This window comes from Rutilus rutilus (assembly GCF_951802725.1).
Source record: "Rutilus rutilus genome assembly, chromosome: 3".
In the NCBI taxonomy this organism is placed as follows: Eukaryota; Metazoa; Chordata; class Actinopteri; order Cypriniformes; family Leuciscidae; genus Rutilus; species Rutilus rutilus.
This window is the reverse complement of record NC_140211.1, coordinates 49,095,481-49,109,339: the sequence shown is the minus strand read 5'-3', so window position 1 is coordinate 49,109,339 and position 13,859 is coordinate 49,095,481. Positions and strand designations below refer to the sequence as shown.

Genomic DNA, 13,859 nt, shown 5'->3' with positions numbered 1-13,859 from the left:
ACAGAGACCATTTTTAATCGTATAAATACTGGGAACTATATTCTCACTAGGCGTAGGAGCACAGCTAACGTTACTTGGGCGGAGTGATTAGCGCAGCACACGAGACGCCCTGTTGATGGTTCCGTAAACAAAACAAACGTGACTAACTAGCTAGTAGCGAACGTGACTCGTGATCATGGCTGACTTTGAGGAATTGTCAGAGGAATTTTACTGTGTATCAAACCAAGATCCAGAACCATATAGTTTTGAGCCAGAATACACAGACGAGGAGTTACAAACTTTGGAAGCTGTTCATTAGCAAGTTGAATGTTACAGTCCTGAGAGTTACATTTAGCGCCGCTCATTTGTTATTGAGCGATACAGTGTGTTCATGACAACACAATAATAACAATAAAGGGGATACACGGAGCCCCTATTCACGTAATAGTGTCACTACTAAGGTTACATTACAGCATGGCACTGTTACAGTATGGCTAATGTTAGTCATCTCAAAACATAACGGAACACTTACCGCAGCAACAGGTGATCCAATTTGTCCTGTCTTCATTATCGATGGGATGGCTGCATCCTTTAGCACACGTTTCATGGTCCGTGTGGCAACTTGCATTTTTTCAAAATAGTCGTCTATAGTAAAATGTTCAGAGCAAACGAAATACTTCTTGATGATGTTTACAGGTGTGTTTGGATCTATACCCAGAACAAGCAGCCATCGATTCATCAGGTCAGCGTTTTTGGTTGGAATTCTATGAAACATCATGGTATTACCTGGTCTCCCCTGTTTATTGTCGCAGCTCTTTACAATACAGCGAAGACCCATGATTGTAAACTATAAATTTACTATCTAGTAATTACTGACTCTATTACTCCAACTCTGAGCGAACTCTCTGCTCCTCACCACAGGGCGTCTCGTGTGCTGCGCTAATCACTCCGCCCAAGTAACATTAGCTGTGCTCCTACGCCTAGTGAGAATATAGTTCCCAGTATTTATACGATTAAAAATGGTCTCTGTCTCATATAGCCTTGTTATTTGTACACGCTGTGACTATACAGATCACAACATGTACTGTAAATAGGAAAATGTTTGCATTATTTTGTCACTTATTGGGATTAGTATGCTACCTTTATCCATTTACATCCAGTCTTTGTGCTAAGCTAGGCTAGCGGTGGGTGCGTCAAATAACACTTACAGAACGCACAGAAATGAAAAGGGTATGTATGGACTTATCTAACTCTGGGGGATACTGTGAATAAGCTAAAGTCCCAAAAAGTCGGAGTGTTCCTTTAATTGTACTCAAGTAAAGTAAAAATTCCCAAAAATAATACTTAAGTACTGTAATCAAGTAAAATTACTCAAGTATTTTACACCTCTGTGCCTACTTGAACACTTGGGCCAAATATACGTCATGCAAGTAGATAAATGTTCAAGTGCAAAGGCCACAAGTGTGGGTATTTAGACAAGGCATTCGTTTTCGTTCAGACTTATTCAATTACATTTTTAAACACCCAGTCATAAATTAATATAAATATACAAATTATTACAGAAAAAAAAAATTTGCCACATGCAATTCATGTACAATATCCTTCTATTACGTCATATTGATATTCTTACTGCCATTAAATGCCACAGCTTAATGGTTAATTGAATTTATCACAGAGAGAAATTCAACACACAGGCACTGTTAGGCTTTTATTTGTGCACGTAACATGAAATTATCTAGGGAATGCGTGGTGGCTGCTTCATCCGACAAAGCTTCTTTCACAGGGTTTGGCCTGCTTTATTATTTTGCTAAACACCAGATGGCGCTGTTTTCGACACTGTTGAAGTTTTGAATCTATTCCCGAAACAATCAGGGGAAAGTTGAGCAGCAACCTTCCAGTCTCTCTCCAGAAGGCCAATTTATACTTCTGCGTCAGGTGCGCGCAGTAGGTACGGCATAGCATACGCATAGGCGTGTACTATACGCCGTACCCTTCGCCGTACCCTGACTCGCACCTCCTTAAAAATTTAACTACATGTCGTGACGATGCGGACCGCAAGATCTCTGATTGGTCGGCTTGGTAGCATCGCGTTTCCTCTTACGCATTTCCGGCGTGTTCTTCTGCACTGCCCGCCATTTTTAAATTCAGAAGTTCAGTGAAAGTTCAGTGAAGAACATGGAAATGGACCAAGTGACCGAGCAATTGGTTGAAGAGGTGCAGAAATACAGCCATCTGTGTGACTCGTCTTCAGCAGAATACAAAGACTGCCAGATGGCAGCGAATTCGTGGAGAGAGATTTCCTCCAATGTCGGTTTGGATGTAGCGGATTGTATGAAGAATTGGAAGAACTCTCGAGACAAGTACGTTCGCCTCTGTAAAAAACTGGCCACAAGGAGCGGGGATCCAGGAGGGAAAAAAGTCCCGGTGTTTTATTTATTTCTGTCTTGGCTGCCACCTCATGTGAAACACAGTTTCTGTTTGCACCTATTTGTGCAGGTTAAATTGTTTGTATCTTTTGTGAACGGTTTTCTCTTCTGCATCTATTTTTATTGTTAATAATTGTAGATCATTGTACATAGTATGCCCGTTTGTGTATATAGTTAGCAAAAATTGTCTGTTCCTGCTGTTTGCACATTGTATTGTGCAGGTTACTGCAAATAAAGGTTAACGTATAGTTTGCCCATTTGTGTATATAGTTTGCACCAATTCTGTCTGTTCCTGCTGTTTGCATATTGTATGGTGCAAGTTACAGCAAATTAAGATCAATAACAGTTTACCCATTTGTGTACAGTTTTCTCTTTTGCATCTATATTTAATATAAACAATTATAGACCATTGCACCTTTACATGTTGCACTATCTAGTTTGACCGTGTGTGTGTATAGTTAGCAAAAAAAATTATTGGTGCATATACTTTACACCAGTACAATTTACTGACCAAGTTGACCACGACACACTATATTGTTCTGCCATGCCACAATTCCGTGGGGTGACTGAAAGAAGGCCATCAGGTCATTCCGCACACCAACTGCAGCTCTGGTGGAGCGGGCCCTTGAAAGGTGACGTGGATCTAGTGGTTCCAAAAGATTTGTGTCCCCTGACACCACTCTGCGCCACTCCCCGAGCTGAGGTGACCCTGTAGTGTCAGCGTCTGTGAAATTAGCAGGGATGTATCTGCTAACAGGTATGCTGACCTTATCTGTGTAGGCCAGGAAGTTGTGTAAAACCAAACAAGCTTTCACAATGTCGACTGCTTTGTCTGGCAGACATTCTAGAGGTCGCCCAAGGATTCGCCACCTTGCAACCAAAATGCCAAATGCATTCTCAATCACCCGTCTGGCTCTGGAGTGACGGTAATTGTAGGTCTGCTAATACACGGGCAGGTTCATCTCTATGTAGCAAAACAAAACAGTATTAATTGATAGGCAATCATTGTGTGCCAATGTAGCTGTGATCAGGAATATATATAGGATGAATTCAGGTTGTTTGGGACACTTTTTCCAAGTTATCTCAATGGCAAAAAGTGTCTCACTCAACCTAAATTCACCCCTGTATATACACATAATATTCTACACAAAGTACTATTACATTAAATAAATTTTGTCTGTGACATACCTGGAAAGGGACGCATGAGGTTGTTGTGTAGGGGGAATGCAGCATCACCAATTATCACATGTGGGATTTTGACTCCTGTTCCAGGAAGATTGGCTGGTGGGGACAGGTTCAGTTTGTGTTCAAGAAGCCTAGAACCAAATCGGCTCTCCTTGAAGACACCACCGTCACTTTCCCGTCTGTATCCCCCCACATCCACCATGGTGAAGCAATATCTGGCGTCGCAGGTAGCCATCAGAACAATGGAGTGTGCGCACTTGTAGTTGTAGTAGTCGCTCCCGGCGTGCGGTGGTGCTTTTATGTTGACATGCTTTCCGTCTACGCTGCCAACACAGTTCGGAAAGTTCCACAGTCGCCAAAAATCAGCAGCAATATTTTCCCATTGGGCGACTGAAGGGCAGGGAAGAAACTCTGGCTGCAGTGCTTTCCATAAAGATTTACAGACCTCGGACACAATGGAAGACACTGTGCTTGACGACAGTTTGTAGCTAGCTGCTACAGCCTGTTGGCTTACACCTGAAGCTAAAATTCGATATCTGGGCTATATATATATAATAATAAAACACTGGCGGGGAAAGAGTTAATGAAAATATTTTTTTTATTGACGACAATGGTCTGTTTATGATTTATTTAATGAAACACTGTACATTTTAAATATGTACTGTATCGTCATAAAGTTTATTTAGTCAACATTTAGGAGAACACTAACTAACAGAGCTGACAGACATTTACTGAAAGCCACAAAACTATTTTATGTGGACATGAGGAGGGAGTTGGACGTCTTTATCAAGTCCCACTGAGAAAACAAAAACGGTTGCATCGCACATCATTTATTTGTGGGTGCTTATGGAAATCGGAATGTGTGGTCTGATAGCTGCTACTGGACACATCTGAATTCAACAATGTTGATGCGAACCTGATATCAGAGTGACTCAGTGTAATGAGAATCTCCACTTATTGATCACACACCCACTCAAACTGCATGATATGATTATGGTTTTCCCATCAGAATGGCTGTTGGTGGTTGTTAGACATTATTTGTCTTGACAAGCTAGAATAAGATTGGACCTGGAGCTGATACAGTTTCACTTCCGATACAAAAAAAAGAAAAAACAGAAAGATGATGTTGCAATACTAGTTTTACTATATTGGATCCTGTGTAGGAACTGAAGTTTATATACACCAAAGACCAATATTTGTTTTGTGTTTAGTTAATTTACTGTCTGTCGATAATAAATTTCCTTTTTTCCCTCTCTACAGGGGTAACAGAGGGGTAACAGAGTTCATATTCCCATAGCAACGTGTCAACTGCTGATAATGAGTCTCCTGACACAACTCAGATTGTTACTGTGGAAGAACTTTACTCTACGGAGAAGACAGAAGGTACACACGCATAAACACTATATTTTGGGAGCACAGCCGCATAAAACCGGTTTGGACACAACGGCCATTATGACATTTACTTTTCTATGCTTCAGTGTCAGTCATAGATAAATATATACACATATATACATATTTATATGAACTTTCATTTGCTGGTTTTATTAATATATAATATAATACAGATAAACTTAAATTAAATTAAATTTAAAAGTAAATTCAGTCTAATGGGATGGTTTCCCAGTAAAAATAATAAAATAAAATAAAATATATTTGTACCTTCCAAATTTTGGGCCCTTCGAAGCTTTGGTATAATTCAAACACTTTTTAGAAAATAACTCTTGAAATGGATTATGTTTACATCGCTGTTTTTAATTATCACATGTTTTAAAAAAGTAATTAATAATTTTATGATGAATTTTCCTAAGACTGAAAGGGTGTAGAACAAGGGTTAAACAATACATCTCTAAAAGGTATTTGAAAAGTAACCAAAATAAAATGAAGGCATGGTAAAAAGTTTCCAATGCAGTTTTAATGTGACCTTCATATGACAACGACAGCAACAACAACAAAACAAGCCTGATTTAAAAAAAAAAAAAAAAAAAAAGTTGAAATCTGTTCAATCAAGACCAGGGACATCAAAGTTCCCATTAAAGAAACACCCAAATACACAGTGTGATCTGTTGTTTTTGGAGAAAGAGGGGGCTCTTCCTGACCTGGAACAGGTGTGCGTAAGAACGAGCAGATTTCATTGGTCTTTAGAGAGTGAAAAACAGTCTCACCTTCACAACGGCTGCTAGACACACGCTTGGGATTATTCATCAACTGGACCATATCACAGCTCCTCTGGAGAAAATGATTGATGAGGAATGTCACTTTCTCAAAGACAGGAAACTCACAAGACGAGAGAGAGTGAGAACACACACTGATGATTATCGGGTGTGTTCAGTTCATCTGCTATGGTAATGCCAGCACTAAACATGCCTGGGGTGGTCAGCATAAAACTAGTGGTGTATAGTGAAGTTATTTATTAGATAGTGGTGGTCAAGCAGAGCATATAATGCACAAAATAATGTTACAGTTACATGATCGATCAGATATTAAAATCTGTGGATACTCGTCAGATAAAGTCATAATTGCGAGATACAAACTCACAATTGCATGTCTTAAAGTCTGAATTTTGAGATATAAACACGCAATTGCGAGTTATAAAGTCAGAATTGCGAGGTATAGGCCAAACATTTATATACTTTGTGATGCGCCACACATTACGTAATCACTTTGAAAGGTCACGCGTGTTCCGGTTCAAAAAGGTAGGGTAGGGCGAAAAACTCCATCTCATTTTCTCCTTCAACGTCCGACATTATTGCTTTACCTTTTTTTTTTTTTGTAAATGGCATTTCAGTCAGGACCACTTCGCCAAGTATATAAATTTATTACAATTATAGCATACAGTTAGTGTTGGCGGTATGGTTCTGTTCTGGGCAAAACTCCTACGCCTGTCCATGCCGCTATGCCTGGACAGAGCAGGGACAAGAGCAAGTATATGCATACATAATTACAATTCTCAATTACATTAGTTGGTTAAATACAAATACATGATAGAAAAGCTTGCAATGTATTAAACTGTACAGGTTCGGATGGGTGGAGTTGGGGTTGGAGGGAGTTTAAATGTGAGCAGCGATGCTATGGAGGAAATGCTGAAAGAATATGTGCCGCTGTGATAGATGTCGACACTGGATTGGAATACGTTATGAACAGCTGGCTATCAGTTGATGCGAGCTTGGCTGACGTGGCCTGCCTGAACTAACGCGATGCTTGATTTGACTTAGTGTTTGCACGTTCACTTTGTAAACACTGGGTCGGTACTTCCGCCTATGTCATGCGTGACCTTTCAACGTGATTACGTAATGCGTGGCACATCACAGCTAGAGCAAGATGAGCATTTGTGGTTAAAAAGCATATTACATTTTATTGTTGTTGAAAATGACAGATCGTTTCGCTAAGACCCTTATTCCTCAGCTGGGATTGTGTAGAGCCCTTTGAAGCTGCATTGAAACTGCAATTTGGACTTTCAAACCGTTGTACCCCATTGAAGTCCACTATATGGAGACAAATCCTGAATGTTTTCCTCAAAAACCATAATTTCTTTTCGACTTAAGAAAGAGAGACATGAACATCTTGGATGATGTGGGGGGTGAGTAAATTATCAGAAAATGTCATTCTGAAGTGAACTAATCCTTTAAATAGAGCACACTTTCATGACTGTTTCTTGATACACTTAAGTCCTTATCTGCCAATACTTCTGTTGTCTTTGAAATATGGGATAGATAGGACAGACAGTGTGGGAGAGTGTGCATCACTGGATTGGCCATTTTGAGAGAGCATGTGATTGGAATCGCTGATTTCTGAGCAGAGTATACTTAGACTGACTGACTCTGTGCAGAACGTTGGTTACTTAAGTGGCCTCACTCATGTCAAGAGCCGGCGCTCAGTGAGCTGCTCCGGGTGGGCGGAGACTTGATTTGAAAACGGCCTCCGTTGGAACACTTGTGCTGCTCTAATGGTCTCTCTGATGATCTGCAATTACTAGAGAGAGACAGAAATATAGAGAGACATCTATGTGCATCAAAGAGCAGCCTGTCGAAAACAAAGCAATTAATGCGTCGAAAAAGCAGAAATATGAACAAGTAAGATAAAAGAGATCACTGAGGTTTATGTCTTAGGAAGTTTAGCATGTAAACTAGTGAGCTTACAGGTATAGTTAAGCCAGAAATAAAACATTTTCACCAGGGAGCCGCTTTCAAAATGGTATTGAAATCGCGTTTGAACGCTCGCTTACGTTTTACTTTCACTTTCGTGATCGCGCGTAATGTGTAAATAGGGAGTGGCGATGCTGAGCATGCATTCTACAAGATAAAGGCCTATTTATACTTCTGCGTCGAACTCACGGCGTAGCTACGTCGTAGGCTATGTGTAGCGCTCGAACCCTTCGGCGTACCCTGACGTGCACCTCTCCAAAAATTTAACAACGCGTCAACTCTACGCGGACGCAAGCGCTGTGATTGGTCTGCTAGGACCGCTCCCTCGGGTTTCACATGCTCGCTCTTCAAGTGTAATTGCGCGTCAACGCGGACAACGACGCAGAAGTATAAATGAAAATCAACGCGTTGCCTACAGAGTAGAGGCTCCGGCGTAGGTCCGACGCAGAAGTATAAATAGGCCTTAAGACATTTGTCCGACGCGGCTCTGTTGTGCAAAAAATCATCTGCCATGGTTGTCAGTCATCTCGTCACTTGATCAGCAAACTCTGACTGCAGCTTGTGTTGGATGACCTCGATGGAATTGAAGTGACCTTCGTTCAGTTGGAATTGATTATCCAACTGAATTAAATGTTTTTTATATCTATAAAAAGCAAAATGACAGTGGAGGTGTGATGTAAATACAGGGGCATATTCTATCCTAACTTCACCCTCACACCAAATCACGAGACCGCTTTTCACCTCGACGAGAAATCTCTTCATATTTTAATCTCGTCACACCCCTAATAGTAAATGATGACAGAATTTTCATTTTTGGGGCAACTATCCCTTTAACACTAGAAGTGCCAGAATTCCATAACTACTAGAACTGCCGCAAGCGGTCATTTTGACCGCTAGATTCCAAACTCTATATCTTTAATGATAAATACCCAATTGAGAGATTAATGCATTTATTGTATAAGGATATCTTTTAAAAACAAAACAACACCAAACTGTACATTTAAACAAGTTTAATTATACATCTATAAATAATAATATCCGTAGATGTCCAAAATGACGGAGCAGCTTGTTTTCATGTTTACACTGTTCGATCGCGCCCGCGCCTTACACACACACACACACACACACACACACATTGCAGCATTGCAATCTTGACATCGCAGCCTGTTCATTATAGCCATAATAAAATATAATAATAAAATAGTCAACCTAACATATAAAAAAATCCACTGCTCTGTTTATATAGTCAGTAGCCTACAATTCGTACCATTTTGCGCATGTGAAGATTTTTTCCGTCGATATTGGAACGTGAGTGAAGTAGCCTACAAAGCATAATAAAGAATAGTTTACCATCCAAATACATCGCAAATGTTGAAACATTTTTATTCTAATTAGAGAGTTACGTGAGCCCAACGCCGCTTACTTTCACTTTCGCTTGAAAGTAGCCCATTTCATTTTGGCTTGTTTATAGTTATTTTTTCATTCTTGTTCTGTTCTGAATATCATTCCATTTAAATGATTTGTTGTGGAATATGTTTTGTGTATTTTTTACCACATTTTATTGTTGTGTATATTGGTATATGTATAATAATACCGCGAAATTCAGTGCGGTCAATCTGACCGTCTATGGCCGAAATAGGTAAATATGTTCATTTGTTTTTTTGGCTTATGTGTAATTTATATGAAAAACATTTTAAATGAAAATACAGACACTTTTAGGAAAAGTCAGGTACCAGCAGGATTTTATTTATTTTTTCAACAAAGTTGTGGCAGATATAAAATTCAAAACGGTCAAAATGACCGCCATGGCAGTTCTAGTGTTAACCAATTCCCCAGACCCCTGTCATTAACTCTTCACCTGTCATTATGCTCACCTGTCTAATGGGTTTCTAATGAGACATGCTCAAACTAATGGAGCCTGATGACTGCAGGTGAAGAGGAAAACAGAGACAATAGCCATGTAAATCTGGATAGTTCACTCAAAACTGAAAATTCAGTCATTCATTTTTCACCCTCATCCCATTAAACAAACCAATATAAATGATTGCATGAAACATAACAGGTGAATTTTCTAAGAAGCACAGTCACAGTTTGTGTGTAAATAACCCTGTAAGTGCAGCTGCTTTGATTACATTAACATTGTGTCTTGGATGGCATTGACATTTAGCCTTTTCATAATCGGATAGCTATTCAATCAAGTCTTTCTGTTCAGTTGTGGGCTGCATGCAAACAACACCAACACAAATGCAAACAAATGACTGGTGCTTTTAATGAATCATTCAAATAGACTTAACTACCACTTTGAATCAATCTGATGAATACTTCATGGAACGACTTACTGAATCGGGTTGTAATAAATTTATTTGAAATTTAATTAAAAAAAAACTAAAAAACATGCGTACCAAAAAAGATTTGGAGGGTCAGTCAGGATACATTTTTAGTTTTTTAAAGATATTAATACTTTTATTCAGCAAGGACACATTAAATGAATCATAAGTGACACGAAAGGCATTTATAATGTTGCAAAAGATTAATATTTTAAATAAATGCTGTTCTTTTGAGCTTTCTATTCATCAAAGAATCGTAGAAAACATTGACAATAATACTACATGTTTCTTGAGCAGTAAATCAGCATATTAGAATGATTTCTGAAGGATCATGTGACACTGAAGATTGAAGTAATGATGCTGAAAATTCAGCTTTTCATCACAGGAATAAATTGCATTTTACAATATAAGTTTTCTATATTCACATAGAAAACAATTCATATTTTGAATTGTAATAATATTAACACAGAATTATATTGTAATAATATAAAAGCAATATAATTATTTTACTCTATTATTGATCAAATAAATGCAGTGAGACTTCTTGTTCATGCTCAACAGCTTTGTTGTTGCACTGCTCACTTTTAAAGAAAGTAAATCACCACTTTTTGCAACCTCAATACTTTTCAGTGACAAAAACAAAGCTGTCATTTAAAGAGCCACTGGTGATGTAGAACCTTTCAAATCAGTCATTTATGAGGCTTCAGTGGCAGTTGGATGCTGCTTTAGAAGGCAACTGTTTAGTAGACAGCAGTGCAGATCACTCGGTTTAGGAACAGAGATTACATCTGCATGTCTGTGTTGTGCTACTGTTTACAGCAGTGAACACATCATGCTTTTGTTCAAACAGTCTTCCATTGTGCAGTTTCTAGCAAAAACAGAGATCTTACAGATTATTTAGTTGAGAATCTTGTCATGTTGCCAAACTCTGTTTCTGGGTCTTGTTCAAATTGACTCACACAGTTGACTGGCAGACAGAGCAACTCGCTGCGTACAGTAACTTCAGACTTCATCTGATCCTGAGCCAAACTTCACAACATCAAAGTCTTGATGGAAAATAAATGTTCAGAATTTGCATTTCCGAGCACATGAAGTCAGTTCAGCGGTAGAGAGCACTTTAATCAGAGCTGTGATATCGCTCTCCAATTTTGTTATATAAATCCAAACTAAATGCAACATAATTGCCATAAAAATGCATTAAACCTACAATAAAAGGTATGCAAATTTTAATACAGGAATACATCATTTGGAGAGCCAACTGGTGATTCATTCATTCTCTTGTTACTTGCTTGAAAATCATTATAAACAGGATGCATTGCTTAAATATGAGACTGAACTATTCTCTTATTTTACTATTTTACAAACAATAAGAAAACAGCAATGCAATTATATCCTCTGTGATAAAATACAGTATATTTAAAACAACAAATAATATTTTAATGTGACGCTCTTTAGAAAATATTTTTAACCCTCTGGTGCTGTTCGGTCATTTTTAACTGAAATTTTTTGCATTTTCACAAAATCATGGACATGATTCAAAAAGATTAAATGGTCCTGAAAAAAAAAAACAGTGACACTTGTACTCAAAAATGTCTTTGCTTCAAAGCATTCAAGATTTATAACAGTTTAAGTTGGAAATTTCAAAGGTAATAAATGGATCATAACTATTCCATAAATATAATTTTGTACCATAGAATCCCCTAATAACACAAAATATGAAATAAAAAACATTATCAAACTAAAATATAGTACATTTCACTGAAGTAAAAAAAAACGTTCCTTATTGATTTTCACAGATGTTTTACCCATATTTTGAATAACGCATTGCATTGTGTGTTATCTATGAAAGCTTATTTTCGCCAAAGAATAAAACATTTTAAAAGGTATTTGTGACTTTTTATCTCACAATTCTGACTTTTTATCTCACATTTGCCAGTTTATATCATTACAATTCTGACTTTATAACACACAATTGCGACTTTATATCACGCAATTCTGACTTTATAACTCACAATTGCGACTTTATATCACGCATTTCTGATGTAAACTCGCAATTGTGAGAAAAAAAGTCAGGATTGTGAGATAAGTCACAAATACCTTTTTTATTTTTTTATTCTGTGGCGGAAACAAGCTTCCATAGTTATCAGTGTCTAAACTTAGACAATGTCCTGGCAAAAAAATAAATAAAATCTGGATCTTTTCTGGTTTTCTTCAGACCTTTTCTTACAGTGTATAAAAATATTCTGTGGAATTGTTTGAATATACATCATAGCATATTATTCATGAACAAGATAAATGATTATCAATGCATTAATAAAACTGACAATTTACAATCATTTTGTAGAAATCACGTGCTACACTAATCTCTACTCGCACTGGTAGTTGCCACATCGCATGTGCTTGTTTAAAGTTAAACTTAGTGTTTCCATACCGAGTTTGTGTTGGTCTAATCCCCTCATGTGGTGAGGATATTATTCCCCTGCTCTAACGTTGGTGGTTCCTATACTACAAGAAAAACAGGTCAGTGTGGAGCCAATTTGTCCCCCCAAAATGCACAGAAAGCATCTTGATGATGAAAAAGGGGCAATCAAGTGGGATCTTGAACACAAGAAGGTTTAATTGAATCACTGAGCCCTTATAGTTCAAGTGGGTTCTTGAACACAAGAGGGTTTAAAGGGTTAGTTCACCCAAAAATGAAAATTCTGTCAGTAATTACTCACCCTCATGTTGTTCCAACCCCGTAAGACTTTTGTTCATCTTCGGAACACAAATTAAGATATTTTTTATTAAATCTGAGAGCTGTCTCACTCCTCCATAGGCTTCTTTGTTGAAACTTGCCTGCCCAGAAAGTTAGTAAAGACAATGTTTAAAATAGTCCAAGTGACTACAGTGGCTCCACCATAAGTTTATCAAGTGATGAGAATACTTTTTGTGCGAAAAAAAACTAACAAAAATAACGAGTTCACGTAGTGTAACAATGCAGCTGTACAGTGTCAGAACGTAGGCTCACTATTGGCTCACACTGGTCATGTGTGTGATGCGTGTCACGCTGGCTGCGCTGTTAAACTATGTGAACTCACTCAGAGGCCCACGCAGAATAGTTGAATAAAGTTGTTATTTTGGGAGGTTTTTGCACACAAAAACTATTTTCGTCGCTTGATAAACTTATGGTTGAGCCACGGTAGTCACTTGGACTATTTTAAACATTGTCTTTACTAACTTTCTGGGCCGGCAAGTTAAACTAACCCTTTAATAGAATCACTGAGCCCTTACAGTATATGCTGAGTCATGAGCAGGTCATCTTACCAGAGAGGGAGAGCTTCAGCTGGATTTTCCCTTTGATAACTGAGGTAAATCCTCCAGCAGACAGTCATTGAGTGACTATATCTCAGATAAAGTAGAGGAGTATCTCTCTATCCATCTTTGTATTCCTCTCCTCTATTTTTGCTCCTAAGTCCTAGGACAAAAGAGGAGGGTGGGAAAAATGTGAAAGGATTATATATATTATTTTTCCTCTTAGAGAAGGATGTGAAAATAACACACACACAACCAACCCCTGCACTGGATTGTGATTCAGTGATTCACATAGTGATTATTTTTAATTTATTCTATTTATTTGGTCAAATTGATTGACACAGAGTTTGCAAACCAGTTAATTTCAATGCAGCACTGTATTGTTATTGCTCAGACAGTCTGGGTCGAGTTGGATCCAACCCCCTAAATATTAAACATCATTTACTTACAGTAAGTAATTCGTTCAACTTCAACTTGAACCACTTCATTTGCAGACTCACTCAAAC

The 13,859-nt window shown here is 38.1% G+C and overlaps 1 protein-coding gene across 1 annotated transcript in view; it reads left to right on the top strand.

Annotated features, from left to right (window-relative positions):
• The window catches only part of LOC311287473 (phospholipid-transporting ATPase ABCA1), a 200,442-nt gene that overhangs the window by 13,447 nt on the left and 173,136 nt on the right, over positions 1-13,859 (top strand). Inside the window, exon 2 of the mRNA XM_084404339.1 lies at positions 4,851-4,973. Within this exon, the coding sequence (XP_084260465.1) occupies positions 4,908-4,973 (66 nt within the window). The 5' untranslated portion in view covers positions 4,851-4,907. The remainder of the gene's footprint in view (positions 1-4,850; positions 4,974-13,859) is intronic.